Source organism: Schistocerca cancellata, chromosome 1, assembly GCF_023864275.1.
Source record: "Schistocerca cancellata isolate TAMUIC-IGC-003103 chromosome 1, iqSchCanc2.1, whole genome shotgun sequence".
NCBI classification, from domain to species: Eukaryota; Metazoa; Arthropoda; class Insecta; order Orthoptera; family Acrididae; genus Schistocerca; species Schistocerca cancellata.
The window spans coordinates 1,063,637,314-1,063,652,775 of record NC_064626.1 but is presented as its reverse complement, the minus strand read 5'-3'; the positions used below and the strand labels follow the sequence as shown (position 1 = coordinate 1,063,652,775).

At 41.3% G+C, this 15,462-nt stretch overlaps 1 protein-coding gene across 4 annotated transcripts in view; it reads left to right on the top strand.

The window, feature by feature from the left end:
• LOC126090623 (uncharacterized) overlaps window positions 1-15,462 on the top strand; it is a 131,268-nt gene that overhangs the window by 62,527 nt on the left and 53,279 nt on the right. For all 4 annotated transcript variants that reach the window (XM_049907000.1, XM_049907001.1, XM_049907002.1 and 1 more), the window contains one exon: window positions 13,572-13,755. In XM_049907000.1, coding sequence (XP_049762957.1) covers window positions 13,572-13,755 — 184 coding nt within the window. The remainder of the gene's footprint in view (window positions 1-13,571; window positions 13,756-15,462) is intronic.

Sequence of the window (15,462 nt, the reverse complement as noted above, 5' to 3'; positions counted from 1 at the left end):
ATTCCAAAGGAACATTAATTGCTTGGGGCAAATGTTGGGTCATTCTTCGTTCGGCTAATTCTTTCTCCCATTTTTCATGCTCATACCTCTACCCATTATGTAAGAACCTAACTGTAAAAAAGCATTAATCACATGTTTACTTCATTTACTGTACTTAACCCTTCAGTTCAAATGGAAATTTTGAGCAGATAATATTCTACAGCCTGAATAACGGAATAAGAAAATGGAGAGAAAGAAATATAAATATGCCCATTGTGAAACAAAAGGTAGGACGTGCGGTGGTAATAAAGGATGAACAATAAATAGGTTATAGGACAGAAGAGACTGTTGTGTTACCACTGATAAGATACTAGCAAGTTCATTGTAAGAACTACTCACTGTGTATGGAGGTGTTGAAGGATGTGTAGACACATAAACAAGAACTGACACACACACACACACACACACACACACACACACACACACACACACGAGAGAGAGAGAGAGAGAGAGAGAGAGAGAGAGAGAGAGAGAGAGAGAGAGAGCTGCATTGCTCCAGCTCTTTGGGAAATCACACCAGATGCTATTTTGATAGGGAAGGTGTGGTCAATTATTCAGATTTGTAGTTCTATACATACCGGTTTCATTTCATTGCCCAAGTTCTGTCCAAATGTAGCCTCCCCCCCCCCCCCCCCCTCTCGCTCGCCTTTTTTAAATGCAACTACATAGATGAAAAGCCACAGCATAGATGATTATTATCCATTTCATGATGATTGACCCACGACTTTGAGCTCATATTCTGATCACATCAATGTGTTGTACCTTACCAGGATTGTATAATGTTACTTAAAATCCGTCTTGATTGCAAATTTTTTATTATTCATATGACCGGTTTCGGTTCATTCAGGACCATCTTCAGATCTGATATTTCAGTTACAGGAGTAACCCGTCAAAATCCAGCAACTTTCACATGCTACGTCACATGTGAAAGTTGCTGGATTTTGACGGGTTACTCCTGTAACTGAAATATCAGATCTGAAGATGGTTCTGAATGAACCGAAACCGGTCATATGAATAATAAAAAATTTGCAATCAAGACGGATTTTAAGTAACATTATAAAATCACTGATTGCGGTTATCCCGTAAGACATTATGTGTGTTTTTGCAAAATTACCAGGATTGATTGCTGCACTTTGTCTAATGATGATTCATATTAACAAGACAAAAAGTGTAAATGCAAGATCTTTTGTTGGTACTCATAGCCGTTATGTTTTTATACACATAAATCTACATAAAGGGCTGATTTCACATTTTAAATTTATTTATTTTTTCGTTTCTATGCGCTGCGTGCTATCGTGTGCTATATTGCCGGAGCTCTGCACAGTATTTCCACTTCATTGTTCATTGTAGCCATCAGGTAGGAAGCAATCGTGCTCCCATACATTGTTGTGTAGTTGTTGAGTAGTTGCTGAGACAGTACTTGTAACATAATTAGTTACCTTGTACTTGTGTGAAACAATGCATAATTTATGAAGTTGTGAGAACAGTGGTAGCCCGTGTTGAAAAAGTTGAAGACTAAAGTGTAAGATTTTCCTGATATGAGGGAAACAACCTTTTGGAATGCTATTCATAAATTGCGCTTCAAATACAAAAAGTTCAACAAAAGACCTGTGTTGATGGAAAATAACTAAGTAGCAGGAAAAAGAGACAAGTTGTTGCAGGAAATAAGACACTCACACAACACTAGATTGACTGTTTATTACATGATGAGAGTTGGTGTGGTGCAAATTATTCCAGAAAGTTTTGTTGGTAGGAACAAAAAATGCCTTATGCATCAGAAAATGTATACATCCATCACAGAGGAGGTGTTCAAAAGTGGAATGGCTGGAAAGGAGGACTTCAAACACTCCAGGACGAGATTTTCACTCTGCCATAGAGTCTATGCTGATGTGAAACTTCCTGGCAGATTAAAACTGTGTGCCGGACTGAAACTTGAACTTGGGACCTTTGCCGTTTATGGGCAAGTGCTCTACCACCTGAGCTACCTAAGCACGACCCACAACCCCTTCTCGCAGCTTTACTTCTGCCAGTACCTCATCCCTGCTATATACTTTCTTCCAGAAGTGCTAGTTCTGCGAGGTTTGCAGGAGAGCTTCTGTGAAGTTTGGAAGGTAGGAGACGAGGTACTGGCAGAAATAAAGCTGTGAGGACCAGGCGTGAGTCATGCTTGGGTAGCTCAGATGGTGGAGCACTTGCCCGCAAAAGGCAAGGGTCCCGAGTTCGAGTCTCGGTCCTGCTCACAGTTTTAATCTGCCAGGAAGTTTCTTTAATTCAAACACTGTTTGCTTCTGGAAAAATGATGATAATGTTTCACATTGGGAATGAAGATGGGTTCGTGCGAAATGCTGGCTTATGTTTTACTGGACAGAAAGGAGGTGCAGATTATCATTGTGAAACGAATGCCAGACACAGCAAAGAGTGGTTTAGGAGTGTTACTGAAAAATTACCAAATAGATCTGCGTTTTGTTTTAGATCAGGCTCCATATCACATGATGATGAATCCAGTATCACAAAATCCATGTTATGAAATGGAGAAAGAAATCTGTTTTTGAATGGCTGGAAAGCAGTAGTGTAGAGCTGCCACGTAATGCCACATCATATGTGGAATTTACTAAAATAGCCTACTAGAACACACGCAACCGCACTTCACGGTGCAAGAATACCTTTTCAAAAGTGTATTGCGATCATTGGACAAGGCAGTTAAACTTCTGTGGTTGCCTGTAGCACAACTGCAAATTGAGTGCCATTGAACTCACTTGGGCATTTGTCAAGAGTCAGGTAGCAGAGGACGACAAGAATTTTAAAATAATGGTACGCTACATGATCAGAAGTATCCGGACACCACAAAAAACATATGATTTTCATAATAAGCGCATTGTGCTGCCACCTACTGCCACGTACTCCATATCAGCGACCTCAGTAGTCATTAGACATCGTGAGAGAGCAGAATGAGGCGCTCTGTGGAACTCACGGACTACGAACGTGGCCAGGTGATTGGGTGTTGCTTGTGTCACACGTCTGTACATGAGATTTCCACACTCCTCAACATCCCTAGGTTCGCTGTTTCCGATGTGATAGTGAAGTGGAAAAGTGAAGGTGCACTTACAGCATAAAAGTGTACAGGTCGACCTCATCTGTTGACTGGCTGAGACCACTGACAGTTGAAGAGGGTTGTAATGGGTAAGAGGCAGGCATCTATCCAGACCATCACACAGGAATTCCAAACCACATCAGCATCCACAGTGAGTATTATGACAGTTAGGCGGGAGGTGAGAAAACTTGGATTTCATGGTTGAGTGGCTGCTTGTAAGCCACATATCACGCCGGTAAATGCCAAACTACACCTTGCTTGGTGTAAGCAGTGTAAACACTGGATGAATGGACAGCGGAAAAAGTTGTGTAGAGTGACGAATCGCGTTACTCAATGTGCTGATCCAAGGGCAGGGTGTGGGTATGGCGAATGCTCGGTGAACGTCATCTACCAGCGTGTGTATTGCTGACAGTAAAATTTGGAGGTCGTGGTTTTATGGTGTGGTCGTGTTTTCCATGAGGGGGCTTGTACCCCTAGTTGTTTCACGTGGCACTATTGCAACACAGGTCTACATTTATGTTGTAAGCACCTTCTTGCTCCTCACTGTTAAAGAGCAATTCGGGGATGGAGATTGCATCTTTCAGCATGATTGAGCACCTGTTCATAATGCACAATCTGTGGCGGAGTGGTTACACGGCAATAACATCCCTGTAATCGACTAGCCTGCACAGAGTCCTGACCTGAATCCTATAGAACACCTTTGGGATGTTTTGGAACACCGACTTGGAGCCAGGCCTCCAAAGCTGTTTCACAGAGGAAGACTGCACTGTAGTTCCTTCTCTAGATTGTTGCACAGATGATAAAATGGTAGATATTGAAATAGAAGACAGAGGGATAGAGAAACAATTAAAATCGCTCAAAAGAGGTAAGGCTGCTGGACCTGATGGGATACCTGTTCGATTTTACACAGAGTACGCGAAGGAACTTGCCCCCCTTCTTGCAGCGGTGTACTGTAGGTCTCTAGAAGAGCGTAGCATTCCAAAGGATTGGAAAAGGGCACAGGTCATCCCTGTTTTCAAGAAGGGACGTCGAACAGATGTGCAGAACTATAGACCTATATCTCTAACGTCGATCAGTTGTAGAATTTTGGAACACGTATTGTGTTGGAGTATAATGACTTTTCTGGAGACTAGAAATCTACTCTGTAGGAATCAGCATGGGTTTCGAAAAAGACGGTCGTGTGAAACCCAGCTCGCGCTATTCGTCCACGAGACTCAGAGGGCCATAGACACGGGTTCACAGGTAGATGCCGTGTTCTTGACTTCCGCAACGCGTTCAATACAGTTCCCCACAGTCGTTTAATGAACAAAGTAAGAGCATATGGACTATCAGACCAATTGTGTGATTGGATTGAAGAGTTCCTAGATAACAGAACGCAGCATGTCATTCTCAATGGAGAGAAGTCTTCCGAAGTAAGAGTGATATCAGGTGTGCCGCAGGGGAGTGTCATAGGACTGTTGCTGTTCACAATATACATAAGTGACCTTGTGGATGATATTGGAAGTTCACTGAGGCTTTTTGCAGATGATGCTGTGGTATATCGAGAGGTCGTAACAATGGAAAATTGTACTGAAATGCAGGAGGATCTGCAGTGAATTGACGCATGGTGCAGGGAATGGCAATTGAATCTCAATGTAGACAAGTGTAATGTGCTGCGAATACATACAAAGAAAGATCCCTTATTATTTAGCTACAATGTAGGAGGTCAGCAACTGGAAGCAGTTAATTCCGTAAATTATCTGGCAGTAGGCATTAGGAATGATTTAAAATGGAATGATCATATAAAGTTGATCATCGGTAAACCAGATGCCAGACTGAGATTCATTGGAAGAATCCTAAGGAAATGCAATCCGAAAACAAAGGAAGTAGGTTACAGTACGCTTGTTTGCCCACTGCTTGAATACTGCTCAGTAGTGTGGGATCCTTACCAGATAGGGTTGATAGAAGAGATAGAGAAGATCCAACGGAGAGCAGCGCACTACGTTACAGGATCATTTAGTAAATGCGAAAGCGTTACGGAGGTGATAGATAAACTCCAGTGGAAGACTCTGCAGGAGAGACGCTCAGTACCTCGGTGTGGGCTTTTGTTGAAGTTTCGAGAACATACCTTCACCGAAGAGTCAAGCAGTATATTGCTCCCTCCTACGTATATCTTGCGAAGAGACTATGAGGATAAAATCAGAGATAATAGAGCCCACACAGAGGCATACCGACAATCCTTCTTTCCACGAACAATACGAGACTGGAATAGAAGGGAGAACCGATAGAGGTACCCTCCGCCACACACTGTCAGGTGGCTTGCGGAGTATGGATGTGGATGTAGATGTAGATGTAGACCAACATCGATACTTCTCCTCAGTGCAGCACTCCGTGAAGAATGGGCTGCCATTCCCCAAGAAACCTTCCAGCACCTGATTGCACGTATGGCTGCGAGAATGGAAGCTGCCATCAAGGATAAGGGTGGACCAATACCATATTGAATTCCAGCATTACCGATGGAGGGCGCCATAAACTTGTAAATCATTTTCAGCCAGGTGTCCGGATACTTTTGATCACGTAATGTACTTCACAGTTGTGTCACTCCACTCTGGAAAGTGTTCCCCAAAGTGTCTGGAGGAATTCAGTGAGTCGTGTACACAAATTTGAAAACAGTTACGCACAAAGAGACCACTGTCATGACATAGCAATGGAATCATTGCTGGTCTAAGCAGATGCATGAATAGCAGCAGCGAGACCTGAGCCAGCAGCGAAAGTGATTTAGGTAGGTTTTATTTCAGTCTTCGTTCTTTACTGCAAACTGTATTCGAGCTAATCGATTTTCCCATTTATTGTTGAAGTGTGCCACACAGATGTTCATTTATTGTAAGCTGCTTGCGTATTGAGCATGTATTTGAAATTTTACAATGTCCGATATTATGCCCTTCTAATCATGATAAATACTGAATGTGGCAATGCTGCACTGGAATGCAACGACAAAGTTGCCATTCTTCGCTTTTGAACAGGCGCTTGTGGTGCATTACAACAGTGGCGTCACGATGATGTGACAGCTATGCTCCACCACAGCCTCGCATGTTTTGCAGCTAGTAACACAATAGCTTTACAGACTCATAACGGGGAGCGGGGAGTACTCAATAGTTTATGTGTGTACACACACACACACACACACACACACACACACACACACACACACACACACAAATTGTTCAAATGGCTCTGAGCACCATGGGACTCAACTGCTGAGGTCATTAGTCCCCTAGAACTTAGAACTAGTTAAACCTAACTAACCTAAGGACATCACAAACATCCATGCCCGAGGCAGGATTCGAACCTGCGACCGTAGCGGTCTTGCGGTTCCAGACTGCAGCGCCTTTAACGGCACGGCCACTTCGGCCGACACACACACACACGCGCACACACACACGCACAGCAAAAGTTCAAGCTTAACACTTGAATTTAACATTATAGCGATGAAACAAGTAATCCAAAAATATCGAATATCCACATGTAAGTGGAACAAGGTTGTATTTTTAAACAGTGCAAAGGAAATTTTTCTCCTAATTACGGCCTGATTTTTATGCGTCCTTAAAATCGACACTCACCGAAAAGAGCTATAAGGCCGGCTTTTCTTAAATTCAACAACGTATGCTGCCCCATTTCAGCTAAGATGTAGTCATACACAAAATAGACATATCCACATATCAATGTTTTTAATGCAATGTGACCAGAATACAAACTCAAAGTCATGGGTCAATCATTATGAAATGGATAGTAATTTATGATTTTTCAATACAATCTCTAACCTTTCCGACTTGCTGAATATTGTGTGGAATCAATGCTGTCACTGACCTGCCGCTCTGTGTTTCACCATCTAATGGCATTTGCCCTTCATCTTTGTTACAGTGATGAACTCATTATCTAACAATGCTGATATTTACTTTTGCGTCACCAATTACATTTTTCGTTCTTTCGTGAATATGAATGGACGTTTCAGCTTCTGCATTGAAGATTCTGTCACAGAACAGTGTTTGATATGAACATCGATGTCTGACCCTTTCCAAACAACTGCACTACTGGTATCTGTTGATGCAGGAATTTACCACTGCACTGGATTGGAGAAGCAGCTTTGTTTAATAAAACTACATTCAAATTTTCCACTTAACAAACTTCGTTAAAGGAGAAAAGATACAGGGGGCATTTTGACTGACCCTTGTATTACTGAGTTTGCTTCAATCCTTGTCATTCATCACCAACTTCAATTGAGAATTCACACTGAAGTGCCAAAAGACATTGGATAACGATATGCACATATACAGGTGGCTGTAATATCAACAACTTGGAAAAGACAAGTTGTTGCTTACCATAAAGCAGACACATTAAGTTGCAGACAGGTACAATTAAAAGACACTTACATAATTACATAAAACTTTTGACCAAAACCTTCATCAGTAAAAGACACACACACACACACACACACACACACACACACACACACACCCCACACATACACAAAAGCAAGCACAGTTCGTGCTCGCATGACCCCCCACTCCAGCATCTTGGGCCAGAAAGCAACTATCCTGCGGGGTGCAAGCAGCAGTCTGGATTCGGCAGGGAAGGGGAACGGGTAGTATTATATGGGTGGGGGGAGAGACAAACATTGTCTGGTGGAGTGTGCAGGGGCTAGAATGCCAACAGGTGCAGTGTCAGGAGGTAGTGGGGCAGGGAAGTGGGGGAAAAGAGCAAAAAAGGAGAGGAGTGGGGAAAGATAGGCAGATGCACTGGCAGAGGGCAGCAAATAAACAGGGTGGGATATGGGAATGGGGAGCAGGTGATTGGACAGAGGGGGTGAAACTGTTGGGTGGAAGATGTGGGGAATTATGTTACCGTAGGTTGAGGCTGGCATAATTACAGGAACAGAGAAAGTGCTGTAAGAGTAATTGCTATCTGCAGAGTTCAGAAAAGCTGGTGGTGTAGGGAAGGATTCAGATGGCTCAGGTTGGGAAGCAGCCATTGAAATCAAGTGTGTTATGTTCAGATGTACGTTGTGCCACAGGATGGTCTACCTGCTCTCGTCCATAGTTTGGCAGTGCCCATTCATCCTGGTGGACAGCTGGTTGGTGGTCATGCCAGTATAAAAAGCAACAATATGGGAATTGTGGGTCCACCTTGTTGCAAAACACTTTTGTTATTTATTTGTTTATTTACTAGTTTCAGTGACAAATATCACCATCAGTGGGTTCTTTAATTCTAAAACATGCAGAAATAGCAGTTATAAAACATTATTACATGTGTGCTATTTGTTTTTTAAATATTGTTGGCTGTGAATATTTTCATAATACCTTATTTACTATATGTCACAACATTGTTTTTAAGATTTTTGTCACTGTTTGTTGCATATTTTTTGTGTTTTTTCTGTTGCCATTTTTCTCAGCATACATCGTGTCATCTGCAATTGTACGAGTGACTGTTAGTCAACAAATACGTAACGTGAACTTACGTATGTCAGCGTTATACATTTGGTACTGCAGCAGTGTTGTGAATAGAGTTTTGGTGTGCGTATGAATGGTATGTGTGTCTCTTTTAGTGATGGAGCCTGTGGCCAAAAGATTTAAGTAAGTGTGTTTTAATTGTGCCTGTCTGCAACTTAATGAGGTTTCTTTACAGTAACAAGCAATGTCATTTCCACATCATTGATATTCCTACTTGGAGTTTCCATTATATGATGGTGGTAGTATTTTGTACACAATACCAAATTTCAGGCATTACCTCTCACCACGGACAACGCAATGGCCGTCAGCCTTCATTTAATGACTGAGAGCAGCGGCGTTTGCGTAGAGTTGTCAGGGCTAACAAACAAGGAGCGCTTCATGCCATAACTGGCGAAATCAATGTGGGATGTGCAAAGAACATATCTGTTAGAACAGTGCGGCGAAATTTGGTGTTAAAGGGCTATGGCAGCAGACGAACGATGCAAGAGCTTGCACTGAGAGCACAACGTCGCCTGTAGCACTTCTCCCATGTTCATGACCATATTGGTTGGACCCAAGATGACTGGAAAATTGTGGCTTGGTCAGATAAGTCCAGATTTCATTTGGGAGGGGGGGACCTGGACCTGATGGTAGGTCTAAGTGTGTTGGAGACTGGAGAACCCACAAAGCTGTGGATCGAAGTTGTCAAGAAGGCACAGCACAAGCTGGTGGTGACTCGGCAATGGTTTGGGCTGGGTTTATGGGGAATGGACGGGGTCCTCTAGTCCAGCAGAATCAATCATTGATTGGCAGTGGCTATGTTTGGCTACTTGAAGACCATTTGCAGCCATTCATGTACTTCTTATTCTCAAACAACGGAATTTTTATGGATGACAATGTACCATATCACTGGGCCACAATTGTTCACGATTGATTAGAAGAACATTCTGGACAATTTAAGGGAATGATTTGGCCACCCAGATCAACCGATATGAGTGCCATCAAACATTGGGACATAATCAAAAGGTCAGTTCGTGCATAAAATAGTGCACTGGCAACACCTTCGTAATTACGGACAGCTATAGAGCCAGCAGGGTTCAGTATTTCTGCACGGGACCTCCAGTGACTCATTGAGTTCATGCCACATTTAGTTGCTTCACTGTGCCAGGCAAAAGGAGGCCTGACATGGTATTAGGAGGTATCCCATGACTTTTGTCAGCTCTGTGTAAAGTGTAAAGAGTGTAGGAAGAACCGATGGTGTAATAGACATGGTGCTTATTTCTGTAATTTCAGCACTACTTCTCTTCTTGATTATCTTGCCAAATTCTGTATATTGCATGAATTCATTTGGCCTTAAACCTTGTTTTCGTTTTTTTGTTCTGTTTGTTTGTTTAGCATTAAGTCAAACTGTCAGACCTTTGTTGTGACACAGCAATTGTTAATAAGTGCAAAAGAACTCTGCTGCAGTTAACAGACCATGGCATGTTATTTTACTGTTCCATTCTTGATTGGGAGACAGTTCTCTAATGCTGTAACAAGAAATTTCTGTTCCACAGTGTAGTTGATGAGGAGTTGATTCTAATGCCACAATCAGAAATTTGATTTCCACGGTTGAGGATTGGGACAGAAATCACAAGTAACACAACCAGATGCTAGACAGTTTATTATACTATGTGTATAGTGATATAGTTGTGGTATGGAATGGAAGAAAGAAATTTTGGAAACGGACACGTTACATTATTGTCCTGTAAGAGAGGACAGATCTTTCATTGCTCTAAATTACAATTCCAAAGCAATATATTGAAAAAAAAAAAAAAAAAACTTTGCTATCAACGTATTTGATGCCTAAAATTAAATATGAGTGTTTGAGGGTGTTTAAGAAGTTGACATAATGACTGTTATAACTGGAAGTTTATGGAAAATAGTAACATGATAAGATGTAGTTGTCTACTCAGAAATCTGTTGTGAACTGCAGTGAACATTCACAAAGTGGTGTGAAAATGCAGATTTCACTTTGCTTCTTAGGATCCATGCTGACTCCTATGATCACTCCAGTTCTGCAAAAGAGAAGTAGAACCTTTACATTAGTACAGGATGCTGCTACATAAGGTGACCCACAGATTAAATTCAACTGAAATTTTTAGTTCAGATTGCAGTTTCAAGTGCATTTGCTCATTTAGTGCACTGTGCTGATTATTATTACTATGATATTTTTGGTACGACCATGTTTGATTTGTTATTTCCCCAGCATATTGTTGACAAAAGTAAAGAATCTAACAGCTTGAAGGTTGGTTTCAACACCATGGTGCTCTGTTCGACATCATCCTATTGGGTTTGGTATCAGAATGCCTCATCTGGAAGTATTATTAGTTGGACTGTCACTCTTGACACAGAACCCTAACCACATTGCAAGCTGGTAATTTTGATATGCATGAAGTGTGAGAAAATTGCTTTTAATCCCAGAAAAATATCTCAGACTGACTGAGACCTCAACACCAAATGTGTCGATATACCATATTTACTCAAGTTTGAGATGAGATACCCCCCCCACCAAAATTAATCATTTGAAAAATACAGGGTCACATTTACAATTGAAGCTATGTCAGTTGCAGTCATGTGAAGGGTACCCCTCTCTCTCCCCGACTGTTGTCTGTCCATAGCATGCTGCTGTTGTGCCTGCCACAACAAAAAAATATTGGTAATTGTTTTCTGGACTTACTGGTGAAAGTAATCATGAAATTACGTTACTTGTTAATTTTCTCCATTAAGCATAATGTAACAGCAATTTTACCAAAATATATTATGCATTAGCGAAAGAATAGACTTCACTAGTTTCCTCATAATGGTGGCGAAGAGATTGCAACTGCCTTTTCATTTGTAGGTGGAACTGAAAATTGGACAAATACATAATAGTAGTATAAATTTCTACAGGAGAAAGTAAAAGTGTAGATAGGGGCCAATGGCATACTTACGTGTTTTGTGCACTGATGTTGTCAACAGTTACCTTGACCGTATGACAGGGATGAAAGGGGTTTGGGGGAGTGAACTGCTGGTTGTACCCAGCTAATGGGAGAGAATTGGGCAACGACTATTTTGGAAACGGGAGTCAAAGGAAAATATTTTCACATTTTCATGTCAATACACATGCAAAATTTGCCATGTATTTGCAAAAAACAGCTGCATTCTCAGGTCCCACCATAACGACAACCCCAGTATAAATTTTTTGAAACCAAAATTATAAATTTAATTGCTCTTTTATTGCCTCTCATTGGTTAGGTTAAACTATCCTCCCAGATAATGATACCGGTGGTGGTGGTAGTTAAAAATAGTAGTACCACAGACGACTGGCTGAAATAGTAAGCAGAGAAGGGAGTGAAGATAAAAATTAATGCAAACAATTTTTTTGTCTATTTTATTTCTCCATGTAGTTTCGAAATGCAGATAATCAATAACTGGCATAAGTTTAGAGTATGTACAGTGTTATTAACTTTCTTAGGCAGATAATTTATGTGAGTGAAAGAGTCTGTGATTTTGATTAGTCGAATATGTTAAAAATAAAATGTTCTCAAAGAACTTCTTTAAAGTAAGAGTGGTGTTGTGTTTTATACTTGGGTAAACACGGTACTTTCCCATTGAATCATCAATTTCATTACTGCTGCCTAAACACTCACACTCAAAAAGAGCTTTAAGTAAAGTTCATACTAGAGACATTTCATCAATAATGCACAGGTTGGTATTATTGTGGATCGTTTGATGCAGCAACAATGAAAATTACATCAGATGTAGTTGGGAGCTTGAGGAAGAAGCAAGTCTTTTTGTGTTTTTGCACTTTTGCTGTGCACTTTACCATAAAATTGGTGAGAGATAGAAATTGACCCTTTGGGGATCTCTGGTACTGTGACTGTTGAAGATCAGAGGTTGTGCATCAAGATTTAAACTTTATGTGGCAAAAACCGGACAGAAATCCGCAGTGCGTGAAGTGGAGTTTGTGGTGAGTTAACAGTGGACCATTGTACACTTTCACATACAGCTAATTGTTTTCGTGGTGGTTGCCTGATCAAAGACAATACTTAAAAACTCGGAAGGCCAAAAACATCAACAGATGAATGAAGTGTGAAACTCGTGGCAGATGCTCTTGAAGAAGACTGCAGTGCAGATTGTGAGGAAATCTCTGAAGCCAGTATTCCGTATTCTGATAAATGATTTGCAGAAGAGAAAAATTTCTGCAATATGGGTCCCACACTGTTTGACTTCTGAAGAGAAGCAGAGTTGAAATCACAGTCGAATGAGTAGAGCTTCAGATTCTCCACACACAAAAAAATTTCAACACGCTCAATCAAAGCTCAAGCAGATGATAATTTTTGCTTATGATCACCAAGGAATCGTTACGACATAGTCCCCTATGGAACACCCGTGACACCAGTGTATTATCATAACTTCATGCAAAACCTGCACAGAAAAGTGCATAAAATCTGACCTCAGTTGATCAAGGCTGGGCCAATCATTCTCCAGGACACTGCTTGCCCACATATTAGCAATGTTGTAGCCCAAAAGTGGCGTAATTATGGGTGTGAAATGTTGCCGCATCCTACCTACAGCCCAGACATGAGTCCATCAGACTTTGACTTGTTTCCGAAGTAGAAAAAACCGATGCGTAGACATCATTACCTTTCTTCAGAAGAGGTTTCTATCACTATTACACAAGCCATTTGAAAGAACAATCGAAGTGGTTTCCTGAACAGTAAAGCTTCTGAGATGTTGGGATTCAGTTGTAGAGAAGCAGGGAGACTGTATTGAAGGACTGTAAAGAAATAATGAAAAAAAAATTAAACATGTAAGAAAAAGTATATAGCGTGCATTATTTATGAAATGTCCCTTGTATATTACTTTCTACCATTGATTTGCTGCTGTTATGTATTCTGCATCTTACATGCATTGGTAATGCACTTAGGCTTTTAACTTTTTTCTTTCTACAGTATGATCTTCTGCACATTTTGACAAGATTTCATGCCTCTCTGTGTAAAGCAGAAGGTCTTCGTGAACGAGCACAGGCTTTTTGCTATGATGCTCTGTATTCTCTGAAAAGGAAGTGTTTCCCAGTTATCTACACTATTCTGATACATTACCCAGAGGTTTTCCCAAGAGCATCGCTTGGAATGAGTAAGTACCTGCAATGAGACAGAAACATAGTTTTATTCTTGTATTTTGTTTAAATTAATTATAGAAATTGTTAATAGTTTGACTGCATGGTAGTTGTAACATCAGTAAAATATGGATTTTAAACAATGGAAAATCCAGGATGGAATGTAACAATATCGTGAAAAGGATAGTTGCTACTCTCCATATAGCAGAGATGCTGAGTCACAGATAGGCATAACAAAAAGACTGTCACAAAATAAGCTTTTGGCCAACAAGGCCATTTTAGAAACCATTGTGTACAATTCGTACAGAAACCAGATGGTAGTTACAAAGGGTCAAGGGGCGTGAAAGGGAGGCAGTGGTTGAAAAGGGAATGAGCCAGACTTGTAGCCTATCAGCAATGCTATTCAGCATGTATGAGGGCCGTTCAGAAAGTAACCTCCGGTTGATTTAAAAAAAATACACCAAGTTAAATAAAAATATTTTAATATATACATCTTACAACTACATCTTTGCACTATTTTTCTACATAGTCTCCATAGCGATTGAGGCACTCATCGTATCTCTTCACAAGCTTTGAAATTCCTTCTGCATAAAAATCACCCGCTTGTGCCTGGAGCCAGCCTGTGACCGCATCTTTGAGCTCTTCGTCGTCATCAAACCGCTGTGACCCGAGCCATTTCTTCAAATGCATGAAGAGGTGATAATCACTTGGCGCCAGGTCTGGGCTGTAAGGTGGATGGTTGATAACGTCCCACTTGAAGGACTCAAGAAGGGCCGTTGTTCTGCGAGCAGAGTGAGGATGGGCGTTATCGTGCAAAAAAACGATACCGGAAGTCAGCATATCATGGTGTTTGTTCTGTATAGCCCGTCGTAACTTTTTTATTGTTTCACAATACACGTCTTGATTAATGGTCGTACCACGTTCCATGAATTCAACCAACAACACCCCTTTGGCATCCCAAAACACCGTTGCCATCAGTTTTCTGGCAGAAAAATCTTGCGAGGCTTTTCTTGGTTTGGTAGGCGAATTTGAATGTGCCCACATCTTTGATTGTTCTTTTGTCTCAGGGTTCACGTACTTAATCCAGGTTTCGTCACCAGTCACGATTCTGTTTAACAATGGTTCTCCTTCGTCCTCATAACGTGACAGAAAATCTAATGCAGAGGCCATTCTTTGAGTTTTGTGGTGGCCGGTAAGAATTTTGGGCACCCATCGTGCACAGAACTTACGGTAACCCAATCTTGCTGTCACTATCTCGTACAAGAGAGTCTTAGAAATCTGTGGAAAACCAGTAGACAACTCCGACATTGGGAAACGTCAATTTTCACGAACTTTTGCATCAACTGTCTGAACGAGTTCGTCAGTCACCAATGATGGTCTACCACTCCTCTCTTCGTCATGAACGTTTTCTCGTCCACTTTTAAATAAACGTACCCATTCACGGACAACTCCTTCACTCATAACTCTTGGTCCGTACACGGCACAAAGCTCACGATGAATAGCTGCTGCAGAATATCCTTTGGCTGTAAAAAACCTTATGACAGCACGCACTTCACATTTGGCGGGGTTTTCTATTGCAGCACACATTTCAAACTGCCACAAAAACTAAACTAGCGCAGGTACGACGTTCACTCGACCATGGCTTGATGCCGACTGACCTGTTGAGTGCGTGAATGCACAGATGGCGTCGCTACTCCCCCCACAACCCGCACTGTGGCCGATCG